General features: G+C 38.4%; 1 protein-coding gene across 1 annotated transcript in view; it reads right to left on the bottom strand.

The window, feature by feature from the left end:
- Positions 1–4,219: 4,219 nt before the first annotated feature.
- Positions 4,220–17,766, bottom strand: part of Reep3 (receptor accessory protein 3) — a 72,126-nt gene continuing 58,579 nt past the window's right edge. The window contains exons 6-8 of the mRNA XM_013017120.1: positions 16,902–17,049; positions 6,605–6,750; positions 4,220–5,994 (exon numbers count right to left, since the gene is read on the bottom strand). Of these exons, the coding sequence (XP_012872574.1) occupies positions 5,938–5,994; positions 6,605–6,750; positions 16,902–17,049 (351 nt within the window). The 3' untranslated portion in view covers positions 4,220–5,937. The remainder of the gene's footprint in view (positions 5,995–6,604; positions 6,751–16,901; positions 17,050–17,766) is intronic.

Genomic DNA, 17,766 nt, shown 5'->3' with positions numbered 1-17,766 from the left:
GAGTCTCATGGACTTTCCTGCCTGGACTGGCTTCAAACCATGCTCCTCAGATCTCAGCGTCCTGAGGAGCTAGGATTACAGGCATGAACCACCAATGCCTGGCAGGAACAGATTATTTTAAAAAAGCAAGCATTATTTCTCCTCCGTTGTTATGCTATCTTATTACAGACTTGGCACAGCAACATAAGAGTGCTATGCAATGAAAATGGGTCATCAGAGGGTATTATTGAATGTAAAAACGTGATGCTCGATTTATTTTCAGGCAATTCCAAAATACCATCCCTTTCTCCCCAAGTTTTTTTTTTTTTCTTTTTGATGGCACCGTGAATTAAACTCAGGACCTTATGCTTCCTAAGCAGGTGCTCTAACACTTGAGCCATGCTAACAGCCTTTTCTGGTTTAGTCATTTTTGAGATAGGGTTTTGCTTCTTTGCCTGAATGATCTGGACTAAAATCATCCTATTTGCACTTCTCATAGAGCTGGAATGACAAGCATCATCATTTTAGCATTTCTGTTGAGATGACAGCTTACAGACTTTTTGAATGGGCTGGACTGGAAGTGTGACCCCCCCCCCAACTCAGCCTTCCATATATCTGGGATGACAGACGTGTGCCCCTTGCTATTAGGCTGAGAAAGGGCATCTCAAGAACTTTTTTCCCAGGCTGGCCTCAATTCATAGTCCTCCTGATTTCAGTCACCTGAGTAGCTAGGATTACATGTGTGAGGCATAGTGCCTACCTTCCCTTTTTCTTAATATGAGAATATTAAGCAAACAGAATGAACATGGTAATTTTCTTGATTTTGTCAGGCACAATCCTTTAGTAATCTACAGCTGTTTATTTTATTTGACTCTATTTTGGCCTGTCCTGGGCTTGAACTGGGAGCCTGGTCACTGTCCTTGAGACTCTGTGCTCAAGGCTAGTGTGCTACCACTTGAGACACAAAGCCACTTCCAGCTTTTGTTTTTTGTTTTTTTTGACAAGTATCCTTCTTGTGCTTAAAAAATTCAATTCAAAGAATTATCTTTAAAGAAGCCATTTAAGCCAGACCAGAAGGAGTGTGTTTCAAGGCTAGGATAGGTAAAAGGGCAGAATGTGTTCAGAAAACAATGAATCAAGGCAGGCGCTGGTGGCTTATACCTAAAAACCTACTTAAGAGGCTAAGAACTAATGATCACAGGTTGAAGTCAGCCAAGGCAAAAAAGTCCATGAGACTCTTAGCTCCAATAAACTACTACAAAGCTGGAAGTGGTTCTGTAGCTCAAGTTGATAGAATTCTAGCCTTGAGTTAAAGAAGCTCAGGGACAGGGCTAGGGCTCTACGTTCAAGTGGTAGGACCTGGGTAGAGGGAAAAAAATCCCGCCATAAAAACCAGAAAAATAATCAGCCTCTCATGATTTTTGTTCACAAATTCCTTTTTTAAGAACAGTGAGCCACACTTCAAGAGAAAATAATGAAAGAGTTAATATTTGCACAGCTTTTTTGAAATGTTCTTTAAAAATGTTCTTTACAAATTATGAGGCTATACCTCATAATACAAATGAAATTATAAGAACTTTATTTTGAAAGCTATCTGGAAATGCTGTAATGTACATTACTTATCATAATGAATTAACATAAGGAAACTTTTTTTAAACATAGGATTTCTCTCTAAAACTGAAATGTAAGGCAGACAGACGCCTGACTTTCAAGCAGATGGAGCCCCAGAACATTTCCAGGACACATAAATCTGAATTTTTCTGTTATATTTTATGCCCAAGACAGACAGCTAACCAACCAATTGAAAGCTAGGGTTTCAATGCTTTCCCAGTCTCTGACTCTGTCTCATTACTTGTGGGGCTTTCAAGTGATTAAGAGTCTCTTGGGGATTTTTCTGCCTGCGCCTGTATTCCAACCACGATCTTAGCCTCCTGAGTAGCTAGGATTACAGGCATGAGCCACCAGTGCCTGACCTAGCTTCTCTTTCTAACATAGAAACTTAACAACTCATTGATCCTTTTGTAGTCCTGTAGATGAGTATTATTGAATGCATATGATTTTTAGAATTTGCTCTGTAATTTGTAAACTTAAGTATATGTTTATAATGTTCATTACATAATCAGGGCATAGTCCAAAACAATACCAATTAATGAAATTTGACTTATTTGATACTAAAAAAGAAATACAAGTTGCTGGTAATAAAATGAGTTTATTTTAAATTTTTCAAAAAATACACTTGCAAAATCACCACAAGCTGGTCTTAAAGATAGCATTTACAAAGAGATAACATTTTTGTAACTTTTTTTTCTCTTAGCTATGAAAGTATACAAGCTTAGATGTCAGAAGATAAAATATAAAGTCCTGGTCAATGTTTAAAAAGAGTTAGTATACATTTAATCTGCAGAAGGTTTCTCAAAGCGTAAGTCTGAAAGACAGCTTTCAGAAAGCTTTAATCTTGTATGTTTACTTAAAAATACATGCCATATATCATATAACAGTGATCTCAAAATTTACCTAATCACTTAACAAATCAGTCCGCAAAAGGAGAAAGCATAGAAAAGTAATTTTAAATATATATTAACACCTTAGCTTTCCTGATTAAAGATAGTAAATGAAAGTTTAGCCCTTCCAATTATAAATTATTTATATTTAATGTAAGACAGTATTTTTTTGTTTTTGTTTTCTTTTTTGGTTTTCTTGAACTTGGGACCTGAACTTTTTCGCTCAAGGCTAGCACTCTACCACTTTGAGCCACAGTGCCATTTCTGGTTTTCTGGTAATTAATTGGAGATAAGAGTCTCATGGACTTTACTGCTTGGGCTGGCTCTGCACTTCAACCCTTAGATCTCAGTCTCCTGAATAGCTAGGATTACAGGCATGAGCACCTGGCAGTATTATGCTTTTTTTTTTTTTTTAACAATACAGAAGTTCAAGCATTCTCCCAAAAGTATATACTGTTATTCTAAAAAGTAAATAAAGAAAACACATTTATAGAAAGTTGGAATATTTACATACTTTATAACACTGTAGAAATCTTTGGTGGTGACATGGAATAAGATCCCTGAAATACTTCAATAATTTTGTTCAATCAATCAGTGTAGTCAAGTATTTATAATTAATAATGCGGCAGTATCATTTGTAGCCAAATACAGATAGAGGGAAGTGTGAGGAGGGAATCAGGTACAATCTAGGTAGGTTTACATAATTACTTAGAAACAGGCTTATTTCTGGATCTTTTTTATACCATAAAAAGATGATATTTTAAAGAAAAGATCAATTCTTATGCCTAAACAAATCTAGGAGATGGTTAAGTATTAGTAAATAAGTTGAATGGATGTATAGTAAAATACTAGTAGGCTATAATTTCTGGATCAGTTCCAACAGTTATCAAAACAGTGCCCTAAATGGGCTTGTGCATCTAATGGCCATGCCCCAAGTAGCAGCGGGGGGGGGGGGGGGGGGGGGGGGGGGGGGGGGGGAAGAGCAAGGCGCTGGGATGGATGAATAAATTTACATCTCTTAAAAATCAGTAGACTTAAAAGCAGAGAAACAAACAACAAAAAGAATCTGTTTCTTTTAAGACATAAAGAAAGCAACAACATATAAGCTTATTTTCAAATAAAGTCATGCTGAAACACACTGTAAGGACAGAATCAAATTTAAGAAATGTAAAATGAGAGGAAGAAAATGGTAGTAACTGTGTGTAAGGTGTTAATACCTGAAATTTAGAAGAGACAGACTGGTGAATGTGGAGGAGAACAATGTCACAGAAGGAAATGCACCCTGTCTCTCAGATTTTACTGTCTTTGATAAATGAGTGTGCTTCTAGAAGATAAAAAATGTTTCAAATTTAAAGATAGTATATGAACATGAGTTTATTACAGGACAATGCAAGGTTGGTGCATGCTAAGCATGCTCTCCATCACCTTAGCTCATCCCCAGAACCAATAACTGAGACTAGAGTTGAAAAGACTAAAATGGTACCAATCAGCCCTTCACAAGTAATATTCTCAGTAAAAAGTCACTTACATGACCTTATTAGGCAATCTGAGATGCAATTGCCTGTGTAGTAAACACAAGCATGATTTAGCACTTATATTGACAAGACCAGTACTACGCAAAGTTAATAATGCCATCTCCCAAGAGCTTCTAATTAAGTTTGAAAGAGTCCTTCTAGAAATGAAGAGGCTAAAAATTAGTTGTGGTAGATGGAGATATTGATAGAATTAAATTTTATAAGAAAAAAAAGGAATGAATTTTCCCTTGTTGGTATGCATCAAGAGATAGTCTAGAATATCCCGACAGTAGTCAACAGGCAATGGATGAATGATCCCTAGATACTCCTGAATGAATACTCCGTAGCCAGTCAAAACTTGAGTCCCTGGATATACATTGCCGGCTGGCTTTTCTTCTTGAAAGGTAGGAAGGTTGAAGATCTCACAATCTCTCTTATGTTTCTTTAGGGCAAGCAAGTACAATGGATAGTATAATAAATACAGATTTGATTATTGAACATCAAAACCATTACCAAAGATATGCTGATTTTGAGGTACAACCTCAAAAATATCTCCAAATTGATTAGATTACAAAATGCTAATTTTTCAAATAGCTTGTGATGTGTAGGATTAATGATATCTGTATTTTACACTAGTACTACTCATCTTCAGAAATTGTTTTGGCCAAAAAAAACTCAAACGATTTTAGTCTACCAGATTTATAAACCAGCAGCATGTGTCTACTGCAAGCTTGTGAATAAACTGATTATTGGAGGTGTATATCTAGTGCTGGAACTGAATGGGACTTGAACTGTGGATCTTGTATGGCTTTTTCCATTCACAAATAGCACCATACCACCTCAGCCATACCTTTACTTGCTTCAGTTCTGACTTTTTGCTGGTTGTTTAGAAATACAGTCGTGAGGACTTTTCTGTCTAGCCAGAAAAGTCCACAGACGTCAGCCTCTTGAATAGCTAGGATTATAGGTGTAAGCCATTGATGCCAAACTGACTACTGGATAATTTTATGGAATAGGAGGTATCTATGTGCCACACTGGTCTCTTACTTTATTTCATAAAAGCGACCATTTTTAGGACTGAAAAATGTAATTGGTGCTGACAGGCTTACTTCAACTGCATTTTGCATCTAAATATGAAAAACTGGCTAGTGTTTAAAATAACTTTTTACTTGTACAGAGATAATTAAAAACTGAACAATTAGGCAAATTTTTATATTACAACTCCCACAAATTTAAAAAATAAAACCCATAGAAAAAAGGAGATGATGCATTTTAAGGCATAAATTTGACATGTCAGAGAATGACAAACAATGATAAAACAGTGACACTACAATTTAAACTCAATGTACAGTTGTCAGATAAGTAAACAGTTCTCAAATGTGCAAAACTAGTCAGGAAAGTGCTAGATAGATACCTGGTTTTCAAATATTTAAGAGTTTTCAGTTAATGTTAAGTATTAGAAAGGTAAAAATTTAAAGAATATATAAAAAGTACTTTATGATCTTACATTATGTCCTTTGTCTATCACAGCCCCGCCCATTTCATTACAATCCGCATGTGATAGAGATAACACAGATGGAGGTAAACACAATGAAACACAACAATGGTTATCTTGTACCATAAAGAGACTCTTCAAGTATACTCTGGATTTTTGTGTAATCTTGAGTCCCAGGCACTTCATGCTGCCATTGAAAACAGCTAACATGATTTTCCATGATCTGATCTTTACATTAATAAACCTTGCATAACTACCTTGAGTAGTCAGTATCTAAAATCGTTAAGCAAAAACTATTTAAATCCACCATAGTAAATACTATCATTGCTACAAGCCAAAGAATTAACGTGTAAATCCTAAATATATCATGATAGAAAATGAGCTCCACCTCCCAGCCCAAAGTGACTTATTAGCATTATTTATCTTAGGATATCTGAAGTGTAGATGACTAAAAATACACTTGTGGTCTCTTCTTCACTTTGTATTTTAGGGAACCGTACCGTACCTGAAGAGAAAAATGTATTATTAAACACACTGAGTACTTTTTAAACTTAGATAGGTCGTAACAGTATATAACCATATTAACTTTTTAACTTTCCAGACACATAGAATCAGTTCTCTATATTTCAATTTAAGTGTTTATAAAACAGCAGTACTTTCATATACTCATAAAAATGTAGTCAGTATGGTGATACTGGATATACACAGATTATCGCTGATAACAAAACATTGTCTTATTATTTGTTTTGCTTAGTACAGTAACAATGAACACTGATCCTTCATGCTTTCTGGGTGTAAAGATCATTTATCATTTTGGGTAAAACTTCTACCAATCATCATATAGAAATGGTTGAAGGCAAAACTGTGTACTTCTTCAGCAGCTTTCCTTATTTATTCACAGAACTAGCACTGGGTACTCATGACAGTGCCCACATAGGAGTTGCCATTTTCAAATCCCAGAGAAAAAAACATTTCCAGACATCCTGATACCTCGGATCCAAACTAAGAACAATAAGGATATGTTACTGACAGCTCTCCCATTCCACCCCTAATGATAATGCAGCAGGGAAATCCTGGGAATACTAATCAGGAAAAAGGATGCACACGTGACTGACCTCCTTGCGGCCTTTGACCGTTTTCACTGATTTCATGCTTTGGGATCTTCGCAGCCCTTTGTGTGTCAACATCTCATCATCTGAATATGGACCTTCTGCTTCTTCATCCGTTTTCTCACCTCGATCTTTCAGTGGAATTCCATAAGCTAAACAAGTTGTCAAAAACAGCATGATTTAGTAAGAGGACACTGGTGAGGCAGGCTTTTCCCTCCACATCTGTCTGGCATTTGTTGGGTTACTTTCTCTTTCTTATCTTTCTGCTCTATTATAGATGAAGGAAGATCACTACTCATTTCCTCCAGGAAGTTCCTATATACTTAGGGCCTGGGTGCTGTCCCTGAGCTTTTTTGCTCAAGGCTAGTGCTCTGCCACTTGTGTCACAGCTTCCTGATTTTTGGTAGTTAATTGGAGGTAAGAGTCTTCATGGACTTTCCAGCTGGGGCTGGTTTTGAACCTCAATCTTGGGAGTATGGAGCTAGCTAAAAAACGAAAGTGGCAGGTACCCCTAGGTACGTAGTCTTAGACCTAAAGAAAAAAAAAACACCTTGATCCTTAGATCTCAGCCTCATAAGTAAAAATTATAGGCGAGAGCCACAGGTGTCCAGCTCTTAACACTTTTATTTTTGTCAGTCATGGGGCTTGAACTCAGGGCTAAGGCCTTGTCCCTAATCTTTTTTACTCAAGGCTAGCGCTTGACCACTTGGAGCTACAATTATACTTCTGGTTTTTAGGTGGTTAATTGGAGATAAGAGTCTCAAGGGGGCTGGGAAGGTGGCTCAGTGATAGAGCACTTGCTTTGCATGCATGAGGCCCTGAGTTTGAATCCTTAGCACCACATACACAGAAAAAACCGGAAGTGGTACTGTAGTTCAAGTGGTAGAGCGCTAGCCTTGAGCTGAAGAGGTGAGGGACAGTGCCCAGGCCCAGAGTTCAAGCCCCATGACCAACAAAACAAAACAAAACAAAAAGGCCTCAAGGACTTTCCTGCCCTGGATGGCTGCAAACCGCAATCCTCAGATCTCAGCCTCCCGAGTAGGAGTAGTAAGATCACAAGTGTGAGCCACCAGCACCCAGTTTAATACATACTTTTATATTAAAAACAAAGCACCTTTACTTTTGAGTAGGTAATACTTTCATTGTGTTTTTTTTAATTAGAGAATATATCTGGATATATTGTGAAATCTCTTCTTATCTTTTCTCTTTTCATGAATTCTAAACCATCCAAGTCATTTGTGTTTTGCTTGTCATTTGAGGTTTTGACTTTAGTTAGAATTTGAGGACTGCCCCACATCTACCTTGTATGCTGGGAATGTTAAGATGAACCAAGAAGGACCCAAAGGGGCTACAACTTTGGATGAGAAAAGTTGCTGGAGGCAGCATGCAGATGTTAAGACTTCGTTGCAGCTGTTCAGATAAAACCCAGCCAAGTAAGCTACAGTAATTAGAAACACCACAGGCTATGATGACAGATGTAGGTCAGAGAAAACAGCCAGCATTAAGAAGGTCAGTGTGAGATCCTGTGTGGGCTAACAGGGTGCAAGCAACAAAGACTTACTATTGCCCAATATGAAAACATGCAGGCAGGCTGGTTGTTTTAAGGAAGTCTGAGAGTATCAAGGGGCTGGAACTCAGGGGCAAGAGCACTCCCATCTCTGAAGAAGAGGTTGAGGAACTTCAGCATCATAATTACCTGGACAACTTATCAACACAGATTGCTAGACTCCACTTCCAGAGTTAATGATTCAGCATGCCTGGGGTGGAGCTTGGACTTGCATCTTTAACAAGTCTCCAGGTGATACTTTATGCTAATGAACCCCCGGTTTGAAAACCACAGCCTGAGGCTCCCAGTGTGAGCAAGACCAGGGCTAACCTACAGCAGCCAGAATACAGAACAAGGTAGGCTATCCAGACAGGTTGAAATTACCAGGCTCCAAAAAATCTCACATTCTCCTCCCATAAAGATAAGGAGCATATGTACATAAATCATCTTGTGAGGGAAAAGTAGAAGGGTTTCTAGGCTCAGAGGCAGGTGAACAGTACACTCCTTACAAGTGAAGAAAAACACTGAACAAATGATTAGTCCTGCTCTCCTAGGATATGGCCAATTTGAGACTCACTATACAAACCATGAACAGTTGTTAATAAGCTTCTTACCCTCATAATAACATAAACAACTTTAATTATATATTAGGCAAGTACAATTTCATGCTGCCAGACTTTGGTGTTAGAAAGTAGGAAGGATATGGAAGTATAATCAATCATTATTTAGGTCAAAATAATTTGTTTCCCTGCAGCAGTTAAAAGAAGCATGTTCTGGGGAGAAGACAGTGCAGGCAGGGTGCTGGGGCGGCTGAGAAGCAAGACTGCTTGGAAAAAATGAAGTAGGAGAGGTCTGGGTCATAGTCTTTAGGAAATGCTTCTAATATAGGACTGTGTGTGTGTGTGTATTTAATATTTATTTTTGTCAGTCATGGGGCTTGAACTCAGGGCCTGTACTGTCCCTGAGCTCTTTTGCTCAAGGCCAGTGCTTTGCCACTTAGAGCCACAGCTCCATTTCCAGTTTTTGAGTGGTTAATTGGAGATAAGAGTCTCATGGGGGCTTTTCTGGTTGGGCTGGCTTTGAACAGTGATCCTCATATCTTAACCTCCTGAATAGCTAGGATAACAGGCAGTTTTAAATTTCTTCATTTTCCTTTCTTCATTTGACAAAATTTTATTTAAAATTACAATTCTTTTAGAATCCAGGAAAGTAAACCACAAAAATTTGTTTTCAAGTTGTTATTTTTAGATGTTCTATTTACCTATCTATGTATCTACCTACCTACTTTCCAATCAAATATTCTATGCAGTGTCTATAACTGAGCCCAGAGCTTTGCTAAGGTAATTAATCTACCATTGAACAACACACCAAGCCTACATTATATTTTTATTTTTATTTCTATTGCTATTGTTTATATAATCCCTGACCCTATGGTAAAACAGAATGGGATTCAAGCACAGAGCTGTGCTTTTTAAATTCCTTCTAATTTTTGGAAGATTAGGAATCGAACTTAAAGAATTACAATTTCAATCTGGGCTCTGGCTCACATCTGCAATTCTAGCTACTTAGCAGGCTGAGATCAAATGAATCATAATTTGAAGGCAAAAAAAGTCCATGAGACCTCCATTTCATCCTACAAGCTAGTCATGGTGGTATGTGTCTGTCATCCCAGCTATACAAGAAGCATAAATAGAAGGATCATAGTCTGGGCCTGGGAGGGTGAGAGAGGGGGATGGAGCAAGATCCTGTGTGAAAAATAATGAAAGCAAAACACACTACAGGCATGGATCAAGTTGAAGAGCATCTGTCAAGCACAAGGATCTGAGTTCATGAAATTTCACTCAACAATGAAATCTTCCCTTCTCTAACAGATACCAACAACAAGTTGGTTAAACAAACTAGTCTTTCTTGCCTTTTTATATTCAGCTAGAAAAATAATATTGGCTTTCTAAATTTAGTCTCATAAAAGTGATAGAGTTGATATTCCATAATCATTAAAAAAGTCTATTATATATGAATATGTGTACTAAGTTATCAGGTTATAATGATTAAAAAAAAAGACACAGCTGTGTTTTTATGCCCTCTAACGGGGGAACTAGACTGCAGTGGGCACTGCAATACTACAATGGAAGCTGTAAAGGAAGATAAGGAGAAGGTGAAGTGGGGGTGGGGCAGGAGAGAAAATCTTCAGGAGCCTGGCTAAGCTAAGTTCTCAAAGGCTTATGATTGATGGAGTCGGAGAAGAAGGCTGGAGAGTTATTGTACCATGTTACGGAGTTTGGACTTCATCAGAGAGAAACTTTAGGGGTTCAAGGTATTGAAGTATATTTTAAGTTGAAAGATAATATGATTAGATTTGAGTTTTGTAAAAGCATTCTTCCTGTATTTTGGAGAATGAATTAGAAATGGATGATACTGAAAGAAGGGAACTTTATTGGGCAAGTTAGAAGTGTCAAAGTCTGCCAGGTGCTGGTGGCTCACGCCTGCGGCGGACCAGCTCAGCTGCAGCACTGGGACCCACGGGACAGGGATCTGGGGATAGGTGGACAAAGAAATGTTGAAGTGACAAACAGACACAGACTCAAAAGAGTTGCATCTGACTGTATCTTTATTGAGGAGAATTAACATTTTTATACATTGTGTGATTGTGACATAGATTCTTTATTTAAGCATGTAATCAATTTTTAAGAAAAGCAAAGCAGGGCTGGGAAGTTGGCTCAGTGGTAGAGCGCTTGCCTTGCAAGCCTGAGGCCCTGGGTTCGATTCCTCAGCACCATATAAGCAAAAAGAAAAAAGCCGGAAGTGGCACTGGCTCAAGTGGTAGAGCCTTGGGCTGAAGAGCTGAGGGACAACAGCGCGCAGGCTCAGAGTTCAGGCCCCACAACCGGACCCCCCGCCCCAAAAAAAGAAAAGAAAAGCAAAACATTGGTGGATTACATGAAAATTGATGACTATCCCATCAACTGTTTAAACTAAGTGGTGCGAAACAAGTCTAGCATATAGTTTAATAGAATGCGTCATCTATTCAGCCTTTTTACGTTTAATAATTAACAAACCTAAGACAGGGCTGTACTTATATTGTACTCTTTTTATTTTTTCCATATATTTTTAAGTCCCTTTGAAACCATCCAAAAAACCACTTCCAGGTTGAGTCAGGCATTCTCCGTTTCCTTTATTTTTAATCCAAATATTTGTTCACATAAATTTCTAATTGTTATTTTAAACTATATTATTGTGGTTTTAATAATAAACACTGTAATGGTCTAGATCTACCTAATTTTTGTATAAAATCTAATGAATTCCAATTTTCCTTTTACATTAATCCGTCTGTTTTCATCTTTATAAGCTCCTGTATAAGGCAATGGTTCATCGGTCGGTTCAGGAAATGTGATATCACTAACTTTATATTTTTTTGGGAAACCACCATCTATTCCCTATAATGTAAGCTGGACTAAACTTAATCATAACTGTTGGGGAAATCTTTCTTTTCCTTTTATTATTAGGGGTCCCTTTTTCTAGAACTCTCTGAGCTTCTGGGTTAACTCCTTCTAGTTTAGTTTAATTCAATAATTCTGCCTGTTGTAACATATCTGAAAATTTTAAGTTTCTGCATTTACTATGCGTGAGCCACAAAACTGCTTGTGAAGTTGTAGGAGTTTCTGGAGGCAGCGTCACATCAGATGATAGATTGATTGGGGCATTGCCCACATTTAATCTTTGGTCCTAAGTCTTTATTATTTAGAGAAGCCGTCTCTATTGGACTGGAAAGAAACAACATGTTCTGTTTGCGGATCAATAGAAAAATAGCCAAAACGAGAATAAAGGCAACGAATGTACAGCCAAGAAGAATATAGTAAGAATAAAGGTAGAGGCTATAAAGGTGCAGCCAAGTGTATGGAAAGCCTTGAACCAACACCTCCTTCCTGCAGGCATGCTTCCTTGAAGCTCTTTGTCTACTGCAATCTCTCATGCAGACTCCGCAGGAGGTGGCGTGGGACAGCTTGTAAGTCCTGCTTAAGAGGCTGAGATCCAGAAGATTGAGGCTTGAAGCCAGCCCAGGTAGGAAAGTCCTTGAGACTCTATCACCAAAATAACTAGCAAAAAGTAGGTCTGATGGTGTGGCTCAAGGGACAGATTATAAACTGAGCACATTCAGCAAATATGAGTCCCTGAGTTCAAAATCTAAGTACTAGTGAAAAAAAGAACAAAAGAAAGAAAGACAGGAAGAAAGAAAGAAAAAGAAAGAAAAAAAAAGAGAAAGGGAAATGACAAAATCCAGAAAAAGCAGTGAAATGTTGGATTTACTAGGAGTTGAAACTGACAGGGGTAATCTAGCAACCTATTAAACCAACATCCAACAGAGGAAAAAATAGTCAAATATTTAATTAAAGTTGGTGTCTCACACCTATAATCCTAGCTACTCAAGAAGATGAGATCTGAGGCTCATGGTTCAAAGCCAGTGAAGATAGGAAAGTCTGTGAGACTCTTATCTCCAATTAACCACCAAAAAGCCAGAAGTGGAGGTATGGCTCATGTGGTAGAGCACTAGCTTTGAGCAAAAACACTCAGGGATGGCACCCACTCAGGCTCTAGGACTGGCTCAAAACAAAACAAAATTAATAAAAAAAAAATTCTCGGATGTACAAGTTGTCATGTCGAAAACAAACTTTATAACTTTGGTGGTGGGGGGGGAGGATTGGGTAGGGGGGAGGCTGGGAAGGGATGGGAAGGGGAAACAAAGGAGGAGGCTACAATGCTTGGTAAGAAATGTACTCATTATCTTGCCCATGTAATTGTAATCCCTCTGTACAGTATTTTTCACAATAAAAAATAAATAAAAATTAAAAAAAGTTTTTGGCCGGCCGGTGGCTCACATCTGTAATCCGAGCTACTCAGGAGGCTGAGATCTGAGGATCATGGTTCAAAGCCAGCCTGGGCAGGAAAATCTGTGAGACTCTTATCTCCAATAAAAACCACCGGAATGGAAGTGGCACTGTGGCTCAAGTGTTAGAGCACTTGACTTGAGCTGAAGAGCTGAGGGACAGTGCTCAGGACCAGAGTTCAAGCCCCATGACCCGACAAAAAAAAAAAATCCTATAAAACTATCAGAAAACTAGAAGTAGCTCTATGGTTCAAGTGGTAGAGCACTATCCTTGAGCTGAAGAGCTGAGGGACAGTGCCCAGGCCCAGAGTTCAAGCCCCATGACCAACCAAATACTTATATTTTCACCAGGTGCAAGTAGTTACTCAGGTGGCTTAGATCTGAGGATCATATTCAAAGCTAGCCCCCATAGAAAAGTCCCTGTGAAATTCTTACCTCCAATTAACTACTCAAAAACTAGAAGTGTCACTGTGGTTCAAAGTGGTAGAGTGCTAGCCTTGAGCAAAAGAGTTCAGGGACAGTGTCCAGGCCCTGAGTTCAAGGCTCATGACAAAATACAAGAAACAAACAAACAACAAGAAAATACTTAAAAATGAGTACCTTAATTATTTTTTAAAAATAAAAGTATCATTTTATTTTGGATTTTCTGAGTAATAAATTAAAAAATTCAAAAGATCATAAAAATTCCATCATTCAGTTACAGTATCAATTAACATTTCAGGAATAGTGTTATAAACTTTCCTCTGTTTATATACATTTAAAAATAACCTTACATACATTCCTCCATTTTATCATTTACCTTTCTTCCAATATAAGTAAAATAACACACATTCTGGTTATTGGTTTTTTTGTTTTTGGTCCGGTCGTGGGGCCTGAACTCTGGGCCTAGGCACTGTCCCTCAGCTCTTCAGCTCAAGGCTACCACTTGAGCCATAGCACCATTCCGGGCTTTTTCTTTTTTTTGCTTTTGTGGTGCTGAGGAATCAAACCCAGGGCCTCATGCATGCAAGGCAAGCGCTCTACCACTGAGCCACCTTCCCAGCCCCTGGTTATTGTTTTTAAGAGGGAGAAGAGCGTTTTGACATGGGGTCTGGCTATGTAGCCTAGGCTGGCAAGGAACTACCTCTGTAGCCTCAATTAGCCTCAAAATTTCAATCCCCCTGACTCAGCTTCCAAAACACTGAGATTATAGGTGCATGCCACCATACCCAATGATACTGTTTTATTACTGCTTTCTCTACAATCTTGATTTGTTTTCATGTCAGTAAATAGATTATCTTTTTGCTGAATAATTTTACTTAGGCCTTTGATTTGTTCCAATATTCATTATAAAAAGTAAGAACATTCTTTTACATATATTTTTGAACACTTGTATAACTATTTCCTCAAGACATATTCCTAGAAGTTTCTTGCTGAGTTAAAGGAAATAAATGATTACTGCCAGATTGTCATCCAAGATGATCATCCCATTTTAAACTCAAAGTGCAAGAGAGCATTTGTGGGTCTCAACATGCTTCCTATGGTGGTTTAAAAATATCTTCATAAATTCTCTGACTCTCTTCTTCCTTTCTTTTAAATCTCACAGGCCTTTGTACTGCTGCAATAAATCACTACCAAAAATGTTACTGCAAAGTCATACAGCGGGGCGGCTGCCAGTGTCTCCTGGGACACTGGCTGTGGAGCCTTCAGCTGCCAGGTAAATGTCTAGCTATGCTCAGAGACCAAGAGACCACACAGAGTTATGTCTGTGAGGCCCCAGCCATTCAACCCACCTGCTGTTGAACTCTGTCCAGCTCAGACATGTGTGAGCTCTTCTTAGATTATGTATGACTTCAGCACCAGCTGCTGCTTGACCACAGCTGCAGGAGATGCTGAACAAGAAGTGCTTTGCTGAGTCCATTCTCTGGACCCCTCCCCAAAAGGGAGCAAAATAAGTGATTGTGATTGTCTGAAGCAACTGCTGTGGGTGTTTCGTTACACAGCAATAGATAACTGGAATAGTCACCAATACATTATTGCATTATTGTTATTTTTATTCACTATTTCTTTGAAGTTGAAAATCTTTTCTCATGCATTTATTATTGGTCAGTTGGACTCTTTTACATTTTGGCTTCATGTAGAAATCTCTCAATTTTTTTTCTGTTATGTTTTCTGAGTTGGATGTTGGGCTTACAAAGGATGATGAATCCTAAGATCATAAACATACATAATACTTTTTTTTGGGGGGGGAGGGTAATGTGTGCTGATTCTGAAGCTGAACTCAGAACATAAGGACGTTCTTTTCAATCACAACTGGAGCTCTACCACTTCAGCCACACCTCCAGTTCTGGCTTTTTGAGTTTATTGGGGATACAAGTCTCTTGGATTTGTCTGTCTGGGCTGCCTTCAAATAGATTCTCAGATTTCAGTCCCTTGAGTAGCTAGGGTTATAGGTATAAACCACTGGTGGCTGGCTGGAATTTCTTGCTATGGCTTACTTTCTTACATTTACATCATAGTTTTTTAGAATTTACTTTGAGCTGGGTGCTGGTGGCTCATGCCAGTAATGCTAGCTATTTAGGTATGGCCTGAGTGGCACAGTACCAGCAAGCTTCTCGTTTTATTTTGAAGCCAGGGTTTGAAGTCTCATGCCTGTACTCCTACTTCCTACAGTTTGAGGCTGCTCTCAATTCATAACTGGGCACATTGGCACAGACCTGTGAGAAGTTGAGGTTAGGAGGATCATTGTTCCAGACCAGTATAGGCAAAAAGTCTTCAGAACTCCAGCTCAATGAAAAGTAGCCAGGCATAGCAGTGCACACTTGTCATTTCAGCTATGATGGGAAGGCTGAAGTATGCTCTGAGATCAGTTTCAGACCTATGTCTTCCTACCTATGCTCTGCAAAGCTGGGATTACAGATGTACAATCACCACTCCTGGCTTATTTGTTGAGATGGCAGGTTCTTCCTAACTTCCTGTACTGGCTAGTCTCAAACTATAATCCCTTTGATTATGACATGAGCCATGAAAGAAAATATTAAAGAGATCTCTATCTTATGCACTTAACAGTTAAGTAGTGAATATCCAGATCTTACTTCTTAGCCTTCTTAAAACTTTTCACTATGAGAAGATAAAGAAACCATGTCTTATTTACTTGTATGCTTCTCAGGTCATAACATTTAATTAAAGTTACAGAACAGGGGCTGGGAATGTGGCTTAGTGGTAGAGTGCTTGCTAGCATGCATGAAGCGCTGGGTTCCATACCACATAAACAGAAAAAAACAGAAGTGGTGTTGTGGCTCAAGTGGTAGAATGCTAGCTTTGAGCACAGAGAGGCTCAGGGACAGAGCCCAGGCCCTGAGTTCCAGCCCCAGGAGAGGCAAAAAAAAAAAAAAAAAAAAAGTTACAGGTCACAGCAACTATGAATGCTCATAATTTACAACTCTTGAACTAGAATATGTAATTTCAACATGCTTTCCACTAGATTTATCCTATTTGCCATTTGAATTATCTTTAAGCATCTGCTTGAACGTTCACCAATATCCTTACTTGTTCACAGGACTCGCAGTAAAGATGGCTCAACTGGAAACCTCCTTAGACATCAGCACACACTTTGAGCAGACCATACTGGACACAGTTTGGAACCAGTGCTGCTGGTGAGGAACTTACCACATCTTAAGCTGCTAAATATTCATGGCAGCACAAGAGGATAATTCTCAGAGTGAGAATGTCCTTGGTCAGCCAAAGGCAAAATTTGGAGAATAAAAGGCTATAGAAAAATAGAAAACTCAACAATATAAGCTTACAACAAAACCAGTTACCACGTATTATTTTGGTACCCATCTTGAGGGTCAAGCTCAATTATGAAAGTACTGTATAAAAACAAATAAGCACACCTGCTGATTCGCTGGGGGCAGCTTTGCTTTTCTTTTTAGCTTCTGGTAAAGGCTGATACGGTCTTTGTCCCACAGGCTCATCACCCTGGATAGCTGTCAAGTCATGCATACTGAAACTGCGCAAACGCTCTGTTATTGCTCCTTGGCTCTAGTTAATAGAGAAGTGGCATATCCAAGAAAAAATACAAGATGTAATATGCTTGTACTCAACATTTCAATGTTAAAACATTTCACTATAAAATAAATTAATAGTTATATTAATAATATCCCTAAACATTTTATTATACAATTTCTAGAAAAGTTGAAAGACTTGTACACTGAACATCATACATGTTAATAACTGGCTATTTTTGCTTTATTGTCTATCTATATTCTAGCTGTCCATTAATCCATTTTGTACTTTAATGAATTTCAAAGTAAGACCCTAGTACATCTCACCCCAAACATTAAGCATTATATACAACATAAAATGTCATAGATTACTCTTGGAAAAAAACAGCATCCATATTTGAGTCTTGATTCAACATTCTGTGTTAATGATACTAAAATCAGCACTTTAGGGAATCAAAGTTTATGATCTAAAGGATCCTTCCTTCCTTCCTTCTTTTTTGTGCTGGTCCTGTGTGCTGTTCTTGAGCTTTTGCGCTCAAGGTTAACACTCTACCATTTGAGTTTGTTTGTTTCTGGTAGTTAACTGGAGATAAGAATCTCACAGACTTTCCAGCCTTGACTGGCTTTCAACCGTGATCCTCAGATCTCAGCCTCCTGATTAGCTAGGATTAGAGGTGTGAGCCCTGAGCAGCTGGCTAGAGGAACTTTTCAATGCAAAGGCACTGTTTTAATGCTAAGTGAAGCCAATAGTACT

Source organism: Dipodomys ordii, unplaced genomic scaffold (assembly GCF_000151885.1).
Source record: "Dipodomys ordii isolate 6190 unplaced genomic scaffold, Dord_2.0 Scaffold34, whole genome shotgun sequence".
NCBI classification, from domain to species: domain Eukaryota; kingdom Metazoa; phylum Chordata; class Mammalia; order Rodentia; family Heteromyidae; genus Dipodomys; species Dipodomys ordii.
Note: the sequence above shows the minus strand (reverse complement) of the source record. Positions and strands in the feature narration are given on the sequence as shown.